We start from the raw sequence: 17830 nt of genomic DNA, 5'->3' as shown, positions 1-17830 counted from the left end.
GAAGAGCTGGTCAGCTTCTAAAGATAGTTGAGAGTGCATTGTTGACTGTTAGAGATGACCTGGGCAATATCAAAAACTTCCATTCCCAAAGAGCATCCAGGATCATTTCTGTTCTTTTTGCTGTTTTTTATTTCACTGATTTTCTGCCCAAAGTAGCTCTTCCCTGAGTCTTGTTTTAAGTCTACACATTGGGTTTGCCAATCAAGAAGTCCTTTTAGGGGATGTAAAAGCTTCACAAAGTAAATTCTCCGAGAGCAACAGAGGTATTAGTAGGATTTACATGTGGGCAAGGACTTCATGCTGAAAGGGCAGCCAGAAAAGGAAGGGCCTTAAAGAGTACATGCTCTGAAACTAGACCCTTCCCTCCCCACCTCTCTCTCTCAGTCTGTTTGAAATGTATCTCCTTCAGGTTTGGGAAATGGATCCCTGCTGGGATTTCCTTTCAAAACTGACTTGTAACCTGCTTATTAGGACACATCACTGTAGAATACCAACAAGATCAGTGTGTTTGGCAGAATCATCCAGAAGCTGTGCATGTGTTTGTATGCATATGTGGGTGGGTGCATTTGGGGTGAAGGGGGAAGCAAAAGGTGCACAGCATTTGTCCTTAGTGGCAGTATCAGTAGCTATAAGGTAGAAGAGGCAATGATCTGATGGGGACGATGGAGTTTCCAAAAGTTCATAGTGCAGTTGCTCTAGAAATGCTTCTTGTAGTCCAATCTGAGAAGAGGCGCACCAAGCCTGTGCAGAAGCTGCAGCAAGACAAACATGGGCAAAGGCTTGTCTCACAGCAAAACCAAGGTAAAAAAAAAAAATTGTATTGACTGGGGAGTTTGCAGGGAAGGGCAATATATGCACTCCAGTAGCAAGTGTTAACTCAGCAAGATGAGGGGAGTGGGAAATCAAAGAAAAAGAGGAAGATTGTAGGGGTTTTTTATTTGTTTTGTTTTGTTCTGTTTTGTATATACATCTGGACAAACAACAGTTTAACCAAAAAGGGGAACACTTCTTAGTCTTAGTTCTTTTCACTTTTTCCTTTCAGTTTAACTCTTTAATCCTGCTAGTCTTTGGATGAAAGCTACAGGGTGTGTGACTGCTCTTTTAATAGTGTGGAAAACAGCACATGGTTTCTCTGTACAGTATGGCAATGCTGCTGGGAGCAAGCCCATACAACGAAACATAGGACTAAGTGCAAAGGAATGTATTGTGGCTACTGTTGCGAGGATTATGAATGCAGAACGTCCTAGCTCAATGTGAGATTTTACTAGAGTTACCAGATCTGCACTGTAATTTTTTTTTTTCTATTTCTTTTTATCCACCATCCGGATTTTTGCAGCACAGATCTGATAGTCCTAGATTTTACAGCATGAGATACTGCACCTCCAAAGTATGATTCAGAAACTGTCCTTAATTTGCAGACAGAGCCAATGAGGGAACAGACTGAAATGGACAATGATTCAGTAATTCTATTTCCAGCTGTTGCCATCATAAACAAAGGGAAGAAATATTTCATGCGCCTATATAAACACGACCGCATTAGCGTGCATAGCGGTGATTAATAAAAGGGACATCAGAATGAGACATTTATAGCTTCATTCAAATCAAAAGTCTAGATTGTGTTTTGCAGAGGGTATAAATTTTGATAGTGACTTAGCAGATCTTATTCTTGCTGCTGCTGCTGCTGCCGCTGCTGTTCTTTTTTCTACCTGATTTTGGAATTGGGCAAAACGTGCATTCCCATTTCTTAGTTCATGAGTACAATCTACTGATCATGTGACATGCCAGGGAAGTTTATATAGGTCTCCCATATTAATCATTTTGCTTTGTAATAACCTCCCTGGTGAAATAGTTTTAAGGTGAGATGCAGTGACCCATCCAAAGTCACCCAGAGAAATTCACAGCTGAGCACAGGCTGCAACCTGATTTTCCTTTTCCTTCTCCATAGTCATTAAGCTACAGAGGTTCCTAATGCTTGCCCTTCTATCCGTCTTATTATGGAGCAGAGTAGGGGTATCCACGGGGTGTGGTCAAAAAAGCCTCACTTAAAAACAGGCAGAGCTTTGATTGCGCAGTTGTGGCTGCCATTTTGGCTTTTTGACCATACCTGGTGGACACCCCTATTATGTTTTTAAAAAGAATTAAAGCCATAGGATGGTCATTCAATAATATCATCAGAGGTATCATTGAAGTGGGGGGGTTGGGTTGGTTGGTTTATACAAAATTAGTACATTTCGCCTAACAGGGCCCTGACACCTTTATTTTTGAGCTTAACTTTGCAAAAATATAAATTTAACATTGTACAATCACAGAAGCAAAAGCACCAACAATTTGCTACTGAATTTCAGCAGCGTAATTGTATGGGACATTGGGGACTGCATAACTAAGGTTGGGGCCTGGGGCTGCTCACCTCATCTTTTATTAACTGTTTGCGTAACCACTCTTGGGCTACCACGTACAGTTCCAGACAGAAGTACATGCAGCTGTGTATGGTTATCCAAAACTGGGTAGACAAATGTTTTCCTCCTTTCTCACAATATTATAACCAGGAGTGAGGCATCTCTTCATGCAGAGTTAAAATAACTGAATCCTCAAGAAAGGTTGTGTGATTAAAAGGCTTCTCCAGTTGCTTTTCTGTGTTTTGCAACAAACATATTATCTATATGGCCAGACAATGCTTCCCTTGGGATTACGAGCAAAGAGGCTGCACATGCAAACACATGTGGAAACAACTGGAAAATGTGGACATTTCTGAAGGATGTGACTGCTTAGATTTTTCAAAGAAGGTGCTCTGCTCACATCACTGCTTTCAAATACCTTGCACAGTCCTAAATATTTTTTTATCCAATACATAATTAAACTGTGGAATTCACAACTGTAACACAGCAGACCCTGTAACAAGCCCAAATTATGTCAAAATGATAGTATGTGCATCATGTCATCATGCAAATGGCACATTTATTTAGTGACATACTTATTGATGATAGTGTCATCACACCTGTTGGCATTTGTTCCTTGTTACCCCTCTGGAGTGCCCATGCTACCAGATATTGATGCCATCAGTACAGACAGTTTTAAAAGCAGACCAGTTAAATTCATGGAGAATAGAGCTATCGATGGCTTGTAGTCCCCATAGTGGTATCTTATCTCTGGAATCAAAGGCAGCATTCCTTAAATGCCATTTGATAAGGATCAACAGTGGAAAAGAGCCATAACCCTCATGTGAACTTCCTGAATGCATCTGTTGTCCACTCCATGATGCAGTCATTCACAGTAGGGATCGTAAGCAGGACCAGCTCCTGCTGTGGTGGTAGATTTATTGGTGTCGTGATGCATAGTCCCGGCTTTCTTTGCACTCCTCTATGCTTTGCAGTTGGCGAAGATTCCGCAGGTTACTGCTGCGTAGCTCATGGCATAAGGAGGATAGATCAGCCTGGAATAAAATGGTGGTTGTCTACCCATTCCAGTGGGGATGTAAATAACACATGAAGAAAGACTCATAGAATACCATAGCAGAAAGACCTTTAGCAGGAAAATCTAGCAGAGTTCCTCTCATGATGGGAATTAGACCAAACACTTAAAGATGATTCTTTATTCTATAATCTTCTGTTCTACTAGTAAAAGACGGAGGGGGAGCGACATGCTAGTGCAATGATGCCCATCACATTTCCCCACCTGTGGACTGATTTTCCAACAATAATTTTTAAAAAACAAAATGGCTGAAATGGCCAGGCTGGTTACAAAATATAGTTTTAGTCCCACCCAGCCAGGCAGCTTCGGACTACGGACAGTTGCCTTATATAATGCGGACACATTCTATAATATGGACACATTCTACGCTGGTTTTGTGGCTGTTGTTTATAAAGGAAATATATCACTTGCAGAGTATCAGACCATTTTGATGTTCCTTCAGCAGCTGATTCAGTCATCACTCCCAGTGGTCTGCCTGGGTCAGCTGCAGCAGGCAGGATCAATCAAAGCATGTGAGGCTATGTGTGTATGTTGCCAAACAAGGAAAAGCCACAGCAATGGGCAGAGCAACCAAACACAGTGGAAGATTTTCCCTTGAGCCAACACATTTCAGAAATGCTCCACGGGGAGATTCTGTTATTGTGGTTTCCTGCCAGGCTTTTCACTCCTAATCCTCATCGTCTTATATATATATATTTATAATTTTGAAGATAATAGTAAAATCTAATACAAACTAAGCTGAAAGAAAGAAAATAGAATAGAGAGGAGTAAAAAGTGCAAGGAAGAAGAATTTAAAAAAGAGAGAAGAAAAAGAAAAGTAAGAGTATAATAAAGAAAGAGAAAAGAAATATATAAAGAAATTACTTCCAACCTTCATCACAACAGTATAAACAAATTTAGTAACTCTTCATCCTCTCTAATGTTACAGACATTTATCTCTTCATCCCATATCCTATCTCTTATCTATAAACAAATCCATAAAACATCATCTTTTCAGTCCTGGTATCAGCAGAAAATCCATAAAGGGTAGCCAGAAGTAACAACATATCTTGTTCTAACCTTAATATAAAACCAATTTTATATTCATTCCTTTACTTCTAACAGTCTTAATCTTTAGTTCATTCAAATACTGTAACAGGATTTGATTTCTCTTCATTTCTTCTTCATCCCATCACACAGCACTCTTCAAGGCTTTAACAAGCCTCTTTTGTAAATCCAATAGGAAAAAATTATCCAGGTCACTCTTTTGGTTTGTCATTTGTATTTCCCTTTTAAATTTTAAAACCTCACCCAGTTTCTTTTGTAGATCCAGTGAAACATCCTTTTCTAAGTCATTCTCTTGACCTCTCAATTTAAATCCACTTTCAATACCATCTCTATCTTGTCAGATAAATTTTGTTCTACATCTGTCATTTCTTCAATAACATCTTTTGGACATAGTCTATAGAAGCAGACATCATTACTGACATTGTTGATATTGTGGCTACTATTTTCTGATTCCATTCTTCAAAAGTCTCCTTCAATATTTTTATTGTCATAACCTTTTGCACTTACAGGCCTGTATACCTTTCTTCTACCTAAAATCTCTAGTGTCCAGTTTTTGAAATCATGAAATTGCTTATCTATGTTATGTCTTGTAAAAACCAAAACAGGATCTATACCCCATGAGAAACTGTTTATACTTTATAATTAATGCCAAAATTTTATTGTAAAAGTTTCAATATTCCAATTTTTTCTGGACCCTTAGTCTAACTTTCTAAGATCAAAATCTTATTTAGCTTTTTGCTGTTTATTTCAGATTCTTTACATTTTAAGCTTATGATTAAAATTTTCTTTCATTCAGGATTGAAAGCAGACTCACCTGGCATTTTCCACCTTGTCATTCCAAAGGTCTCTAATAGCTTGAAAGTAGTTAATGAGCAATTTTCAAACGTGATTAGAAAATGAAGTTTGGGAAATTAGTGTCCTTAAAAAGTCTCTGCCACAGTTGTGAGCAAGATGGCTAATCCCTTCATCTTCTGGCACTCAAACCCACTGAAAACTGTTGTCCTGAGGTCTCCTTGCAAGGAGAAGCTGTCCGGAGCACATGTCAGCAATCTCCTGACCTCTCCTAATCCAGAGAGATTCCAAGAGACTAGGCTACTCACCAGTTCCTTGGGCTTTGCCATGGTCATCAGCCCCACTGTCACAGAGCCTATATGTGAGGTTTGTGAACTTAATGTCCTTCAAAAGTCTCCGCTGTGGTTGCAAGCAAGATGACTAATCCTGTCATCTCCCGGGGCTCAAACCTGCTGAAAACCGCTGTCCTGTGGTCTCCTCACAAGGAGCAGCATCCAGAGCATATGTGGCCAATCTCCCATCCTTTCCTTCTAAGGCACTGGTCTACTCACCAGTTCCTTGGTCTTTGCTGCATTTGTTGGCTCCACTTTTGCAGAGTCATCTTCAGTTTGCCATACTTCCCCTGGAAGTAATGCCTAATCATCATCATCATCATCATTATCATCATCACTATCAGGGTTATTTTATATATAAACATGTGAGGCCCACCAGTTGAGCAACTCTCAGGTAGCATGGCCAATGGAAAGGGATTCTGGAAACTGAAATCCAAGACATCTGGATTATTTTTTATTTATTTATTTATATTTCAAATTTGTCACTGCCCATCTCACAGCAGAATATAATATAAAGTGTTGCAATAGTAAACTCTTAGAAGCACCATTTTTAGAAGGAATGAAGGGTCTTCTGACATCTTAATGACTATCAAATGCATGAATGCAAAATGGGTCACAGTCTACTTCACCAGTTGTATCAAGTTCTCATCTGCATGCACAGCTTATGTTGGAAAGGGGATGAGTGAGTACTAAAAAGGGAGGTGAGAAACAATGAATATTCCTACCCTGATCTTTAATTATAGAGCCAGTTTGATGTAGTGGTTAAGGTGCCAGGCTAGAAATTGGGAGACAGAATTCTAGTCCTGCCCCAGGAATGAAGCCAGCTGGGTGACCCTAGGCCAGTCATTCTCTCTCAGCCCCAGGAAAAAGGCAATGGCAAACCACTTCTGAAATCTGGCCAAGAAAACTGCAGGGACTAGTCCAGGCTGTTGCCAGGAGTCAACCCTGACTTAAAGGTACACATAAACTTCTTTAATTAGATGTGATACAAATATTCTCTCAGTAAATAGCTAATAACAATTAATTCCATAATCCCTTGCCATTGGCCATATGTCCTGGATGGGATGGACTTGGTAATTCATAGAATGAAAATTTTGCAAGGAGTCATTTAGGCCACAAGTTAATCCCCACCCCACCCCGATCTCTGGATAGATGGCTCTAGCCTTGACTGGAACACATCTGATGAAGGGGAACTACCACTTCTCTGGGTAGTTGGTTCCACTATTGAAAGCTTTTACAATAAGGAAGATTCCCCCCGCCCGCCCCCCCATTCAGTCAGAATCTGCCTGTAATTTAAATCCATTTTTTTAAGTCCAGTTCTCTGGAGGAAGAAAAAAATCAGCCTTCACTTTTTTCTCTGCGGCATCCCTTCAGATATTTGAAGAGTGCTTCTCTCAGTTGTCTTTACTCAAGGCTAAATATACCCATCTCTTTCCATCCCTCTTCATGGGATTTAGTTTGTAGTCTCCTGATTATCTCTCTTGCCTGAGCCTGTTTCAGTTTCTCTGTGAATCCTTCTTAAAGTGTGGTGCCCACACTTGTATACAACACCCAAGAATTGTATACAACACCCAAGAAGGGGACTGACTAAACAGAATGCAGTGGAAATATTACTTGGAAATTATATTTTTATTGATACTGTCTAAAATGGCATGTGCTTTTTTTTGCAGCCATATCACATGGCTGGCTCATATTTAGTTTGTAATCAACTACTATTGATTACAATAATAATTCTTTTTTCCAGCCAGCACATTATGGGATACTTCATCAAATGCTTTGCTAAAGACAAGGTATATTATGTCTAGAGCATTCTCACATTCTGTTAAGGAACTTACCTGATCAAAAAATAAGGTAAAGTTAGACTGAATGTATGCGTATGTGTGCACATGCTATTCTCTTACTATTCTCTTTCAGGACAAGCACTGTTATGCAAAGCACAGTAAAAGAGTAAGAAGTAATAAGCAGAAGAAACTGGGGCAGGAGATAAGAGAGAAATTCGATCTATATTAGTTTCTACCAATACCATTCATGAGATATTTGCATACTTTTCTATCCTTGCAAATTCTTCTTCTTTCTACCATGTCCCAAATGGATTCATGGATTGCCTTTTGTTCTTTAAACATGTCACTTCTCTCTTTCTGAGGATCTCATCAATTCTATCTAACCACGAACTTCTCAGTCTTTTCCTTCCTTTCAACTCATTCACTCTTTCTTCAAATATTTTGTCTGCGATTAGATCCTCACTCATTCTCTTTATAGCACAAAACCACAAGCACTCTCTATTTATCATACATACATTAAAATAATCAAAGGGACAGTATGGATCCTTGACTTATTCCCTGCTCTATATTCACCAAACTTTCAATTTATTTGCATCCATGCTTTACTTCCATCATATGGTATATCGTTCCACTGTTCTTATCACATTGTTCTGAATGGAGTTCCCTTGCCTGCTGGCAGAACTCAAACACATTCAGTATACATCTTCTCAGGTAGACTTCCACAATCTACATCTTCATGAAAGAGTGATGTTTAGTGAATAGCAGAAGGTAAATTCCCTATTCTCCTCCCTCATTAATTGGAGGGATTTTTGTTCTTTTGAAAATTACAGGCAATTTTGTGGGAGGAAGGAGACAAGAAAGAAGTTGAGTACAAAGGGTAAGAAACATCATTCCTGATAAAAGGTCATAATCTACAAGAAACTGGGGAGGAAAGTCCAATAAATGAGCAGTGGAATTTAACATCAGGCATCAAGTCATCACAAGAAGTAGGTACCAAGTTAGCTAGGAACATTGTGCAAGTTTATTTGTGTTTTAAGTCTGTTTATTGTATATGTACAAACTCAATAATGGTTTGTGTTTTGCAGTTTGAAATTGCTTTATAGCAGAGTTACCTCTAAATAGGAGTAGACCACCATCATCTTGTATTTGGCCAGATGATTATGTTTTCATTTATATTTTTTTATGGGATGTACTTTTTAAAATGCTGTCTGTCATTTGGCCAGCTCTATATACTTATCACCTTTTGCCATTGGAAATCAGTTGCATACACCATTGCCATGCACAATTGCTATTGCATATGACTGTTTAAAACTAAACAGAGATTTTTTTACATTCTCTTTCTTCATGGTGCAACTGTCCTAAGCCATACATAATGTGCTTTGTTTGGTTTTAACTCATGGAAACTCAGCCACTGTGGTATGTGAAGCATACTAGATGCTGAGGTGAACAACGTTTTGATGGTCAGGGGCCACAAATAACTATTTGCAGGTGCCTGAAGGTCATAGTGAATGGGCTGATGATGCAAAGTAGGTGGAGTCAAGGTTTTCTGATTTTGTTTCCTTAGGGTTTTCAGTTATGTGTAGAAGTTACTTTCTTTTATACATTAGGTTAACTCCATTTTAGAATATATATTTTGTACCCCACCTTAAGATGTCAGGAAGGCATGGCACCATTTCTAACTGTGCTCAGAGTTGACTCCAAGGATATACAGTACATAAGGGGACTGAAGATGGCATGAAGTCATGGGGACTTTGGTTGCTAACCTCTGAGGTATAACTGTTTTGTATGAACTAGGTCACTCTAGCTTCTTGGAGAAAACATGTTTTTATAAAACAGGGCTTAATGTAACAGCCTATTTCCGCATTAGTTGGATCTCTAACATGTAAGTGTTCATATTGCATACAATAATAGAAGGAATATATTATTTTTACTATGAAATTCAGGGTATTGTTTTTTTCTATAGAATATTTGTAAAATACAATCATAGTCCTCATGCTAATGCAGCATTATGAATAGAAATTCTTTTACTGCTGATCCCATCCCATCCCATCCCATCCCATCCCATCCCTCTCCCTTCCTTTTCTTGTTTTCTATCAAAATCATTTTTCCAGACTATTTAAAAGCTTATACTTTATTCAGATTCTGAATATGTCTGCATGAGTTATATCTCCTCTCCTGCACCCTGCACCCCCACAGACAAAACTAATTACAGTAAGCTTAGAGTACAATATATATTTTCAATTTGGGGGATGCAGTGTGAAAAGAAAAAGAGAATTTGGTTTGAAGAAACAAGCATGCTTTCTAAAAGAGGGAAAGGCAATGTTTTAAAATATTAAATTAAATTTAAATTTAATTTAATAATTTAATTTAATAATAATAAATAAATAATGTACATTGAGCACTGAGTAATAAAAAGCCAAATTCTCAAAGTCCTCTATTACATTGGTATGGTATTGAAATGACTTGGCAGCTGGATTTAGACTGCTACATTCCAGCATTTTTAAAGAAAGGAAAGGATCAACATAAACTACAATTCAGAAAATGTCCAAACATGAGATTTATGCTAAAACTTTCTCCTGGAATGAAATTTCACTGCAGCTATTAAGTCTGTAGAAAAGTATTTTCCAATGTTCTGCTAGCTCCCTATGATATGCTAATTCCCCCTATGCATTCGGCAGGGGCTGTGGACTTAAATATAACCCAGCAATACATTCCACTGATCTACTTCAAAGTCAATGTGTGTATCACAGGGTTGAACTGGGGGAGCATTCAAGTGTGCAACCACTCACCTGCATTCTAAACTGGTTACAGACCAGGAAAGACTGTAACACATATTTCTGTATAATGAATGTGCTCTTAAAACTTATGCTTTTATTTTCTGTGCTACAGGCTTTAAAGGGATTGGCAATGGAAACAACAAACTAGAGCAATACCAAGAAAATTACCTTCATGGTATGTCTATTACTCTTTGGCATTTTGTGTGAAAAAGTATGGCTGGCTGGAGAATTCTGGGAGTTGAAGTCCACCCATCTTAAAGTTGCTGAGGCTGAGGAACCCTGCTATAGATAATCTATCAGTATAGTATATATAGCCCACCTTCCTGTAAGTTCTCAGGTTAGACAGAGATGGATGTTACATTACATCATGTTCCCATATATGAGGTTTTACATCTGCAGCATGTTATGATGATGTCAAAATGACCCATGGTGAACTCAATTTCTGGTAGAAGGTTTGAACCTTTTAAAATAAGATCTGGCTGCATACATGTGAGAGCCAGTTTGGTGTAGTAGTTAAGCCATCAGGCTAGGAACTGGGAGACCGTGAGTTCTAGTCCTGCCTTAGGCACAAAACCACCTGTGTGACCTTGGGCCAGTCACGTTTTCTCAGCTCTAGGAAGCAGGCAATGGCAAACCACTTCTGAAATCTTGCCAAGAAAATTGCAGGGACTTATGCAGGCAGTCACCAGGAGTCAACAGTGCTTGAAGGCACCAAAAACAAACAAAAAAAACCCATACATCTGACAAGTGCCAATAAGGATGAAGCTGATTGCATACTGCCTCCTGGTGGTCAATATAACTGTACTATATAAAGAGACATTCTGGGAAGTTAAGCCTCTTTCGTGTGTAAAACAGAGTCCAAATACTGCTATCTTTCCCAAAGAGTGATCCAACCCTACCATGTGTAAATCATTTATAATCTGCTCTCCTTTAATGGTTCTGCAAAATCTCTGCTCATTCCGCCTAATAGGAGAGCCAGCACTGATATTCTAGAAAGTGATGGTGACATATATGGAAATGACATATGTACATTTTTAAAAAATCAAAGAGCAAGCAACTGCAGAATTATTTAGGAATGACAGGAGCATATATGGAGCTATTTGAGGATACAGACTATGAGATGCAATTTGGAGAAGTGGTTCTGAAAATAGAAATAGCAACTGCAGATGCTAGCAACTTGATGGTAAAAGTCCAAATATTAGGACTTTTGCATAATTCTTATAATGTAGTAAAGGAATGTACAGCCTACATTCCTTGTCCTAATTTTCTGAGGTTCTTGGCCTAATTTTCTCTGCAAGAGATCAGGAAGAACTATCTGTTCCTTATCTTCAGCCTCTGGTGTGAGAGAAGAATATATCAAAAAGAGAAAAAAGAAGTTTTAGAAAGAGAATGGATGTCCCTACTCACTTTTAGTTCGGGTCCCAGCCAATGTTTTCTTCAGTGTTACTCATCATCTCATCATGTGATGATGTCAAAATGACAACACATGCACAATGATATCATCATGCAAAAGCCACATTTACATATTTGCATCATGATGTCTGATACAAGTACGCAGCATTTGCATGATGACAATTTGCTCCCTTGCCCTCAATAGATACCCAAACTGGCAACATATTATTCCTGAAGTAATCTGACTCACATCAGGAACAACAATTTGCATATTCCTGATACAGTAAATACTCTCATTCGGTTATCTCAAACTACCTTATAGTCATCCATAAAAACCTCTCAGTTGATGCAAACTGTCACACAGCCAGCATCCTACTGAACTAATTAGTTCCATTGTTCTGGAATCTGTGCCTGAATTTTTCAGATCAGAATAAGAAATCAGATGTTTGGCTTCCCAACAGAACCTACCCAGAATTTACATCAACTTCCACCACTTTGCAGATAGTTCCCAATAATTTTTAGTTGCATAATGAACTATCAGAAATCTTCATGCACCAAGCATGGAGGGGTCAACAAATCAATTTTGAGCACTATGGTTGGATGACAGTACTTGTGAAGTTTGACACCATGAAGCAGCCAGTGCTCTTACAGTGTTTCTGAATGCTATGAAGTAATTCAAATTGAGCCCTATTAAAACAAACACATGACTATCACACATTGCAGTGATAGTTCATCATTCATGGGCCTGAGCCATGCCAGCCATAAGTTATGCAGTACCCAGAATGGCAAATGCATTTTTGGAATGCTGAAGCTTCTCTTTGGTGATTATCAGTATACAGATCTTTGAAAGAATATTCTGGTTAATGTATTCCTTTATGGAGACTGAGGGTATGGAGGTTATATCTTTCTGTACTTCATTTTGATTTGTGTATTAAAATATAAGATTTAAAAACAGAAAAACATATTTTAGCACTTTCTATATGTTCTTCCAATGCATAGAGGGGATTTGGGTTCATCTAACTCTCTTGGCTACCAATATGCATGAATGGATCCATGTCTGAAGAGAGCCTTCATACACGCAACTACAAATAACGAGCTTCCTCATGGCCATAATTAAAGTGCACCTCCATTTCTATAACCTGCTATTTGTGCAACTTGATTGTTAGCCAAACCCCACCATTTGCCCATCTTTGTACTATCACACATTAAGGAGATTGTTAGTTTTCCTGCCAGTAGATGATGCTTGGTGGGAAGACAAATGGAGCTAGGAGAATCCACCGATCCTTTTCCTTAACTTGACCCCATTAAAATCCTAAGGGCAGCATCATTACCAAGCCTTGTTACTGAGGAGGAATAAAAGTCAGCAATTAAGGCAGCACAAAATATGCTGCCAGGATAGCACTTAATACAGCCATCTGGCCTCAGTCACTAAACAAGGCAAATTTAAGAAGTGTAATCCTAGGCTATAAAAATGTAGCTTACCTCCAAAGCAAATCAAATGTACTATTGCGACCAAAGATCAGCATATCACTCTCCCCTGATAAAATTCATACAATAAAATTAGTGCAATGAGTCCAGACTGACAAATTGCCACTTTGCACTAGTTGTTGCCATGTTTTCACTGCAGCCACACAATATTTGATTATTGTGCTAGTGGTAGCATGATTTGAGTCTGAAAGAAGAAGATTAGTGTAATATACTTTTGTCTTCTTCGAATGTATTGTAGCAGCAGCATATGTAATCCTTACACAGATCCCTTTAAAAATTGCAGTAAAACAATACAAGTTGGATGGTTTCTATTTCCCAAGGGTCACAAAAGCAGGAGCGTTCTGTTAGTGGGGTTTGGTGAATCTGCCCTGTAACAAAGTCAGTGGGAATACACTGTGCCTAGTTCTAAAAACCTCCTTCCTTAACCCTGGAAAGGTTAATAATCTGTATAAACAGTGTCCAGATTGCCATGTACCTTTTGTTATTAGGCTCTGCTGTTCCAGGAAGGGGTGCTAACTTTGATTTGGTATTCAGTATCATTCAACCTTTGAATGACTGTCTTTTTTGCCTGGTGAAAACCAGATGATAGGAGCGAATCTATAGTGAGCCCAGAGCACCTCAGTCTTTGATTTACTGCTAGTATCCCTGATGAGAAGTGGTTGCCCTTCAAAATTAGCAGAACCAGGACATTAGGGAAGAATGCTTCCTCCAGGCAATTTGTAATAACTTACTTCTATTTTGGGCACTCCTGTTCTCAGACCTAAGTAATATGTCAGTGTAGAGAGTAAGGAAGATGACCTTGACAGAGATATGCAAGATCTGTTGCCTAGGTGACAAGGGGTGAAAAATATTTTAAATCCAGAACATCCAGATAACGTTTGGAAGTGGCTCAGACAAACACCTCTCTAATTCACTGAATTGTAAGAAGGAGGAGTAGGTACAGCATATCAGACTTGCAAGGTTCTGTTATTATAGCCAATCTCAGTAGAAGTAGTTTTAGTCTTCCTGGGGAATTGATTTCACAGTTTGGTCTGTGGGGCTGACAACAGTCTTGCAAGTCAGATTGTGCTGGACCTAAAATATTTGTCACCCTTCATTGCCCTAGCAACAGATCTTGCATATCTCTATCAAGATCATCTTCTTTACTCTCTACAGTTGGGACACACTTTGCAGCTGGCAGTATGGACCTTAGACATTTTGTCTAAGTATTTTTCTTGATATAAAATGTTCCTCTTCTCCATATAAAATTTGGGTAAGGGTTTTAACCTTAACAATTGGTAGGGGTGCCAGTTTTAATTTCCTTCCTTTGGTTGCTTAGCTATTTTACAGGGCTATTCCCTATCAATACAAAGTGTAGATGCATAGATTTTGTCCAGACATTTCCTAACTTTGTGTCCTGCAAATATGTTGGATGATAATCTCATCCTCCTCAGCTGCTGAATCAACAAGACCACAGAGTGGTGATCCTCCAAAAGGGTCAGAAGAGTTTTTAAAAACTTTTTGAGGCAAAAGGAAATTCTTTTTTTTTTTAAGGGAGAGTTATGGTTCCCACTCTCCATGTTAGTTCCACAATCTGAACTGGGACAACATTCACTTGATTGAGTGATTATGTACCAACAAGTCAGTATCAATTCTTAGTGACCACCTAGATAAATTTTCTCCATGATGATCTGTCCCTGACCTGGTCCTTCAGGTTTTCCAATAGTGCATCCCTCACCACTGTAACTGAGTCCAACCACTTTGCTGCTAGCCATTCTCTTCTTTTTCCTTCCATCTTTCCCAGCATTAGAGACTTCTCCAGAGAGCTAGGTCTTTGCATAATGTGTCCAAAGTAGGATATTTTGAGTCTGGTCATATGTGCCTCGAATGCGAACACTGGGTTGATTTGTTCAATGGTCTATTTGTTTGTTTTCTTGGCTGTCCATGGTATTTTCAGCAGTCTTCTCCAATACCAAGTTCAAAAGAGTTAATACTCTTTCCAACTTTCGCTTCCATAGAGTGTCACAGGAAATACCATTGCCTGCCATTTTGTGATCTTCATAGGTACACACACATCACAGCATTTGAATATCTTTTCCAAGGCCTTTGTGGCTAGTCTATGGGGTATTTCTTAACTACTTGTTCCTTTATTATTTCTGGTTGATCCTAAAGGACAGAAATGGTCTACCACTTAATGTTTTCATCGTCTATTCTAGGGCTAGTTGTTGTAGCTATTGTTATTTATTTGCCATTCTTTATATTTAATTTTAGTCCCTTTTTTTAGTGCTCCTTGACTTTTATTACTAGAGCTTACAAATCCTTTGCATTTTTAGCGATCAGAGTAGTGTCATCAGCATAGCATAAGTTATTGATATTTCTTCTTCCAATTTTAAAACTATGCTTCCAGTCCAGCTTCCCTTAATATATTCAGCATATAGGTTGAATAAATAAGAGAAGAGTCTTGTCTCACTCCTTTGCCCAATCTGGAGCCAGTCTGTTTTGCCATATTCTGGCAAAACTGTCTGACCTGTATATAGGTTTCATGAGATGTTCTGGTATGTACAAAGCCATCTTGTTTCAATATGGATGCTGAATAGAATGCCCTACATAATATAGTCAAAGCTTAAGCCATGCAAAGTGCAACTACTGTATATGTAACTATGTGTAACTAGGTAACTTGTTGTATAAACTTCAAGAGTCTCCAAGGACACAGGTAAAACCTTGTCCAATCCACCTTATAGCAGAAGCTGAGAAGAACAAAATTAAATAGACTTTTACATGTTTGCTTAAGAATAAAGAAGGATCTTATTACATTTTTGCAGATCAAAGCATAGTTCAAGGAAGCAGAAGACTTCAATTATGATTCATTTAGAACAAAGAATAGATGTTTACTATGAAGTATATATATAAGCTGAAGACTCCCCTTCATGCTTTCTCTTAACAGAGTGCCTTGAACTTAAACTTCAGGAGCCTCATTCACCTTGTTGTCCTAATTTCTTCCTAGTTTTCTTTTAACTTCCACATAAACTTGGCATCACAAATAGGATCTGTCAAGAGGTGTTTAGGAGAACTTTGTCTACCCTTCAATATGTATTTTGTTCCATCTTGGGAGCCATTGGGTCTGCAAAGGATTTTCTAACCCCACCACAGATCTAAGGACCGGGTGACTGATGCAATGTAGAAGGTAATTCCTTGGTAAAGATACGTGTTTCCAGTGGAGGATTCCTGCAGGTTGGATGAGAATTAGTCTGAAGAAACATGGGAGGACATATAAGTAAGCAACTGATTAAAGAATTAGAAGGGTCTCCCAAAGGAACCCCTGGGAGGGTAATGTATTTTAAGTATGGAATTAATGAAGTAAGATATTGTATTGCTTGGAAACAAGTAATTAGAGATAAGTTTGCAATGTAATGGCCACTACTTGGGGCTCAGGATAAGGTTAAGATAGATAGAATCAGGCAGGATGTTGAGACCCTTCCTCCAAAGGTGCCACTGAAACATGAGAGCCACGTGAGGTGGTGTTTTTATTACAGCATGGTTGTTTGTTATCGATGACCACTTCTCATTTAAGAACTCAAGGCATGCTGCTGTCCCTGGGAAAGCTTGTGGAATCCTGAGGTTTACAGAATTAGAAATAAGATTTTAAAACAAATCTAGGAAAATAGAAAAAGATAGAGAGGGCAGGGCAGGAAAGGGAAGAGAAAGGGGAGAAACAGAGAGAAATGAGAACTGAGCACACTCAGTAATCATTAAATGTGGCATGTAGTTATGAAGTGACAATATACGCCAAACTTAGGTCCAGATCCTACTTGTCTCTACTCACCCAATTTCATAGTACTTCCGTCACTTCATATTTTCTTTCTTTCTCCAGGCTGTGCTGTTCGGAAGCAACAAGTCATTACAACCTGCTCACAAGGTATGTGGCAAAGTAGCAAATATGCTGATCGTCCCCTATGTTTCTGCAACTTTCATTCTCTAGAATATCATAAAAATTATGAAGCACTTGAAAAGGTTTGGAAAGCAATGGAAAGGTCTGGGAAGGCATCATAATCCTGTTCATATATTCAACCTGAAGTGGAGATTTAAACTGGTGTCAAGGAGATGGGGTTATGTGTGCTGACTCTATCCAGCCAGTCCCTGATCTTTCCTTATCAAGCAGGAAGTTAAAAGAGAAGGAATCATCATGCTGACAGCAAGGATACTGATCTGACCAGGTCCTGGATCATGCAGGATTGTATTGGCATTCAAGCACATGCAAGCAGAGTTTCCCCTTGAGAACTTGTTGGGGAGCTTGGCAAGATCAGGACTGATGGAGTAGATGAATCCAATTCACCTTTAACATGTAGTTTTTGAGTTTAATATGTACACGGTGCTCATGTCACCTCTGTTTTAAAAAATATCCAGAGGTTCAGAGAAAATCTGAAATTAATCTGTTCCTATTGGGTGAAAGTAAAACATTAAAAGGAAATCTGGCCAATATGAATTATTGAAGTAACCAAGGCAGGTTTACCTGGAACTCTATTTTCTATTAGAGGAATTTTCTCATCCCAGATGTCAGCTATGAATCTTACTTTCATGTGGATAGGAGAATTGTCTAGTTCGACCATACCAAAAATTCATTTCATCCAGCATTCAGTCTCCATCCCTGATTTACCAGATGCCTCTGGAAAGCAGCACTTCATGCAAATTGTTGTCCAATCCTTTGTAGAAGAGCTGTAGCTCAGTGATGCCCTGCTTGCAAACAGTGCCAGGATCTATCTCCAGAGCTTTCAAG

At 38.7% G+C, this 17830-nt stretch overlaps 1 protein-coding gene across 2 annotated transcripts in view; it reads left to right on the top strand.

Moving 5' to 3' along the window:
* The first annotated feature begins 653 nt into the window (after positions 1–653).
* KY (kyphoscoliosis peptidase) overlaps positions 654–17830 on the top strand; it is a 43492-nt gene continuing 26315 nt past the window's right edge. Inside the window, exons 1-3 of one of the 2 annotated variants that reach the window (XM_088131717.1) lie at positions 654–801; positions 10310–10372; positions 16928–16972. In XM_088131717.1, the coding sequence (XP_087987843.1) occupies positions 654–801; positions 10310–10372; positions 16928–16972 (256 nt within the window). The remainder of the gene's footprint in view (positions 802–10309; positions 10373–16927; positions 16973–17830) is intronic. The other variant, XM_088131718.1, reaches the window with a different exon arrangement.

Source organism: Python bivittatus, unplaced genomic scaffold (genome assembly GCF_059951505.1).
Source record: "Python bivittatus isolate LINGU-HERP-01145 unplaced genomic scaffold, Pbiv_v1 ctg000980_np1212, whole genome shotgun sequence".
In the NCBI taxonomy this organism is placed as follows: Eukaryota; Metazoa; Chordata; class Lepidosauria; order Squamata; family Pythonidae; genus Python; species Python bivittatus.
This window is presented reverse-complemented; position numbering and strand designations above follow the sequence as displayed.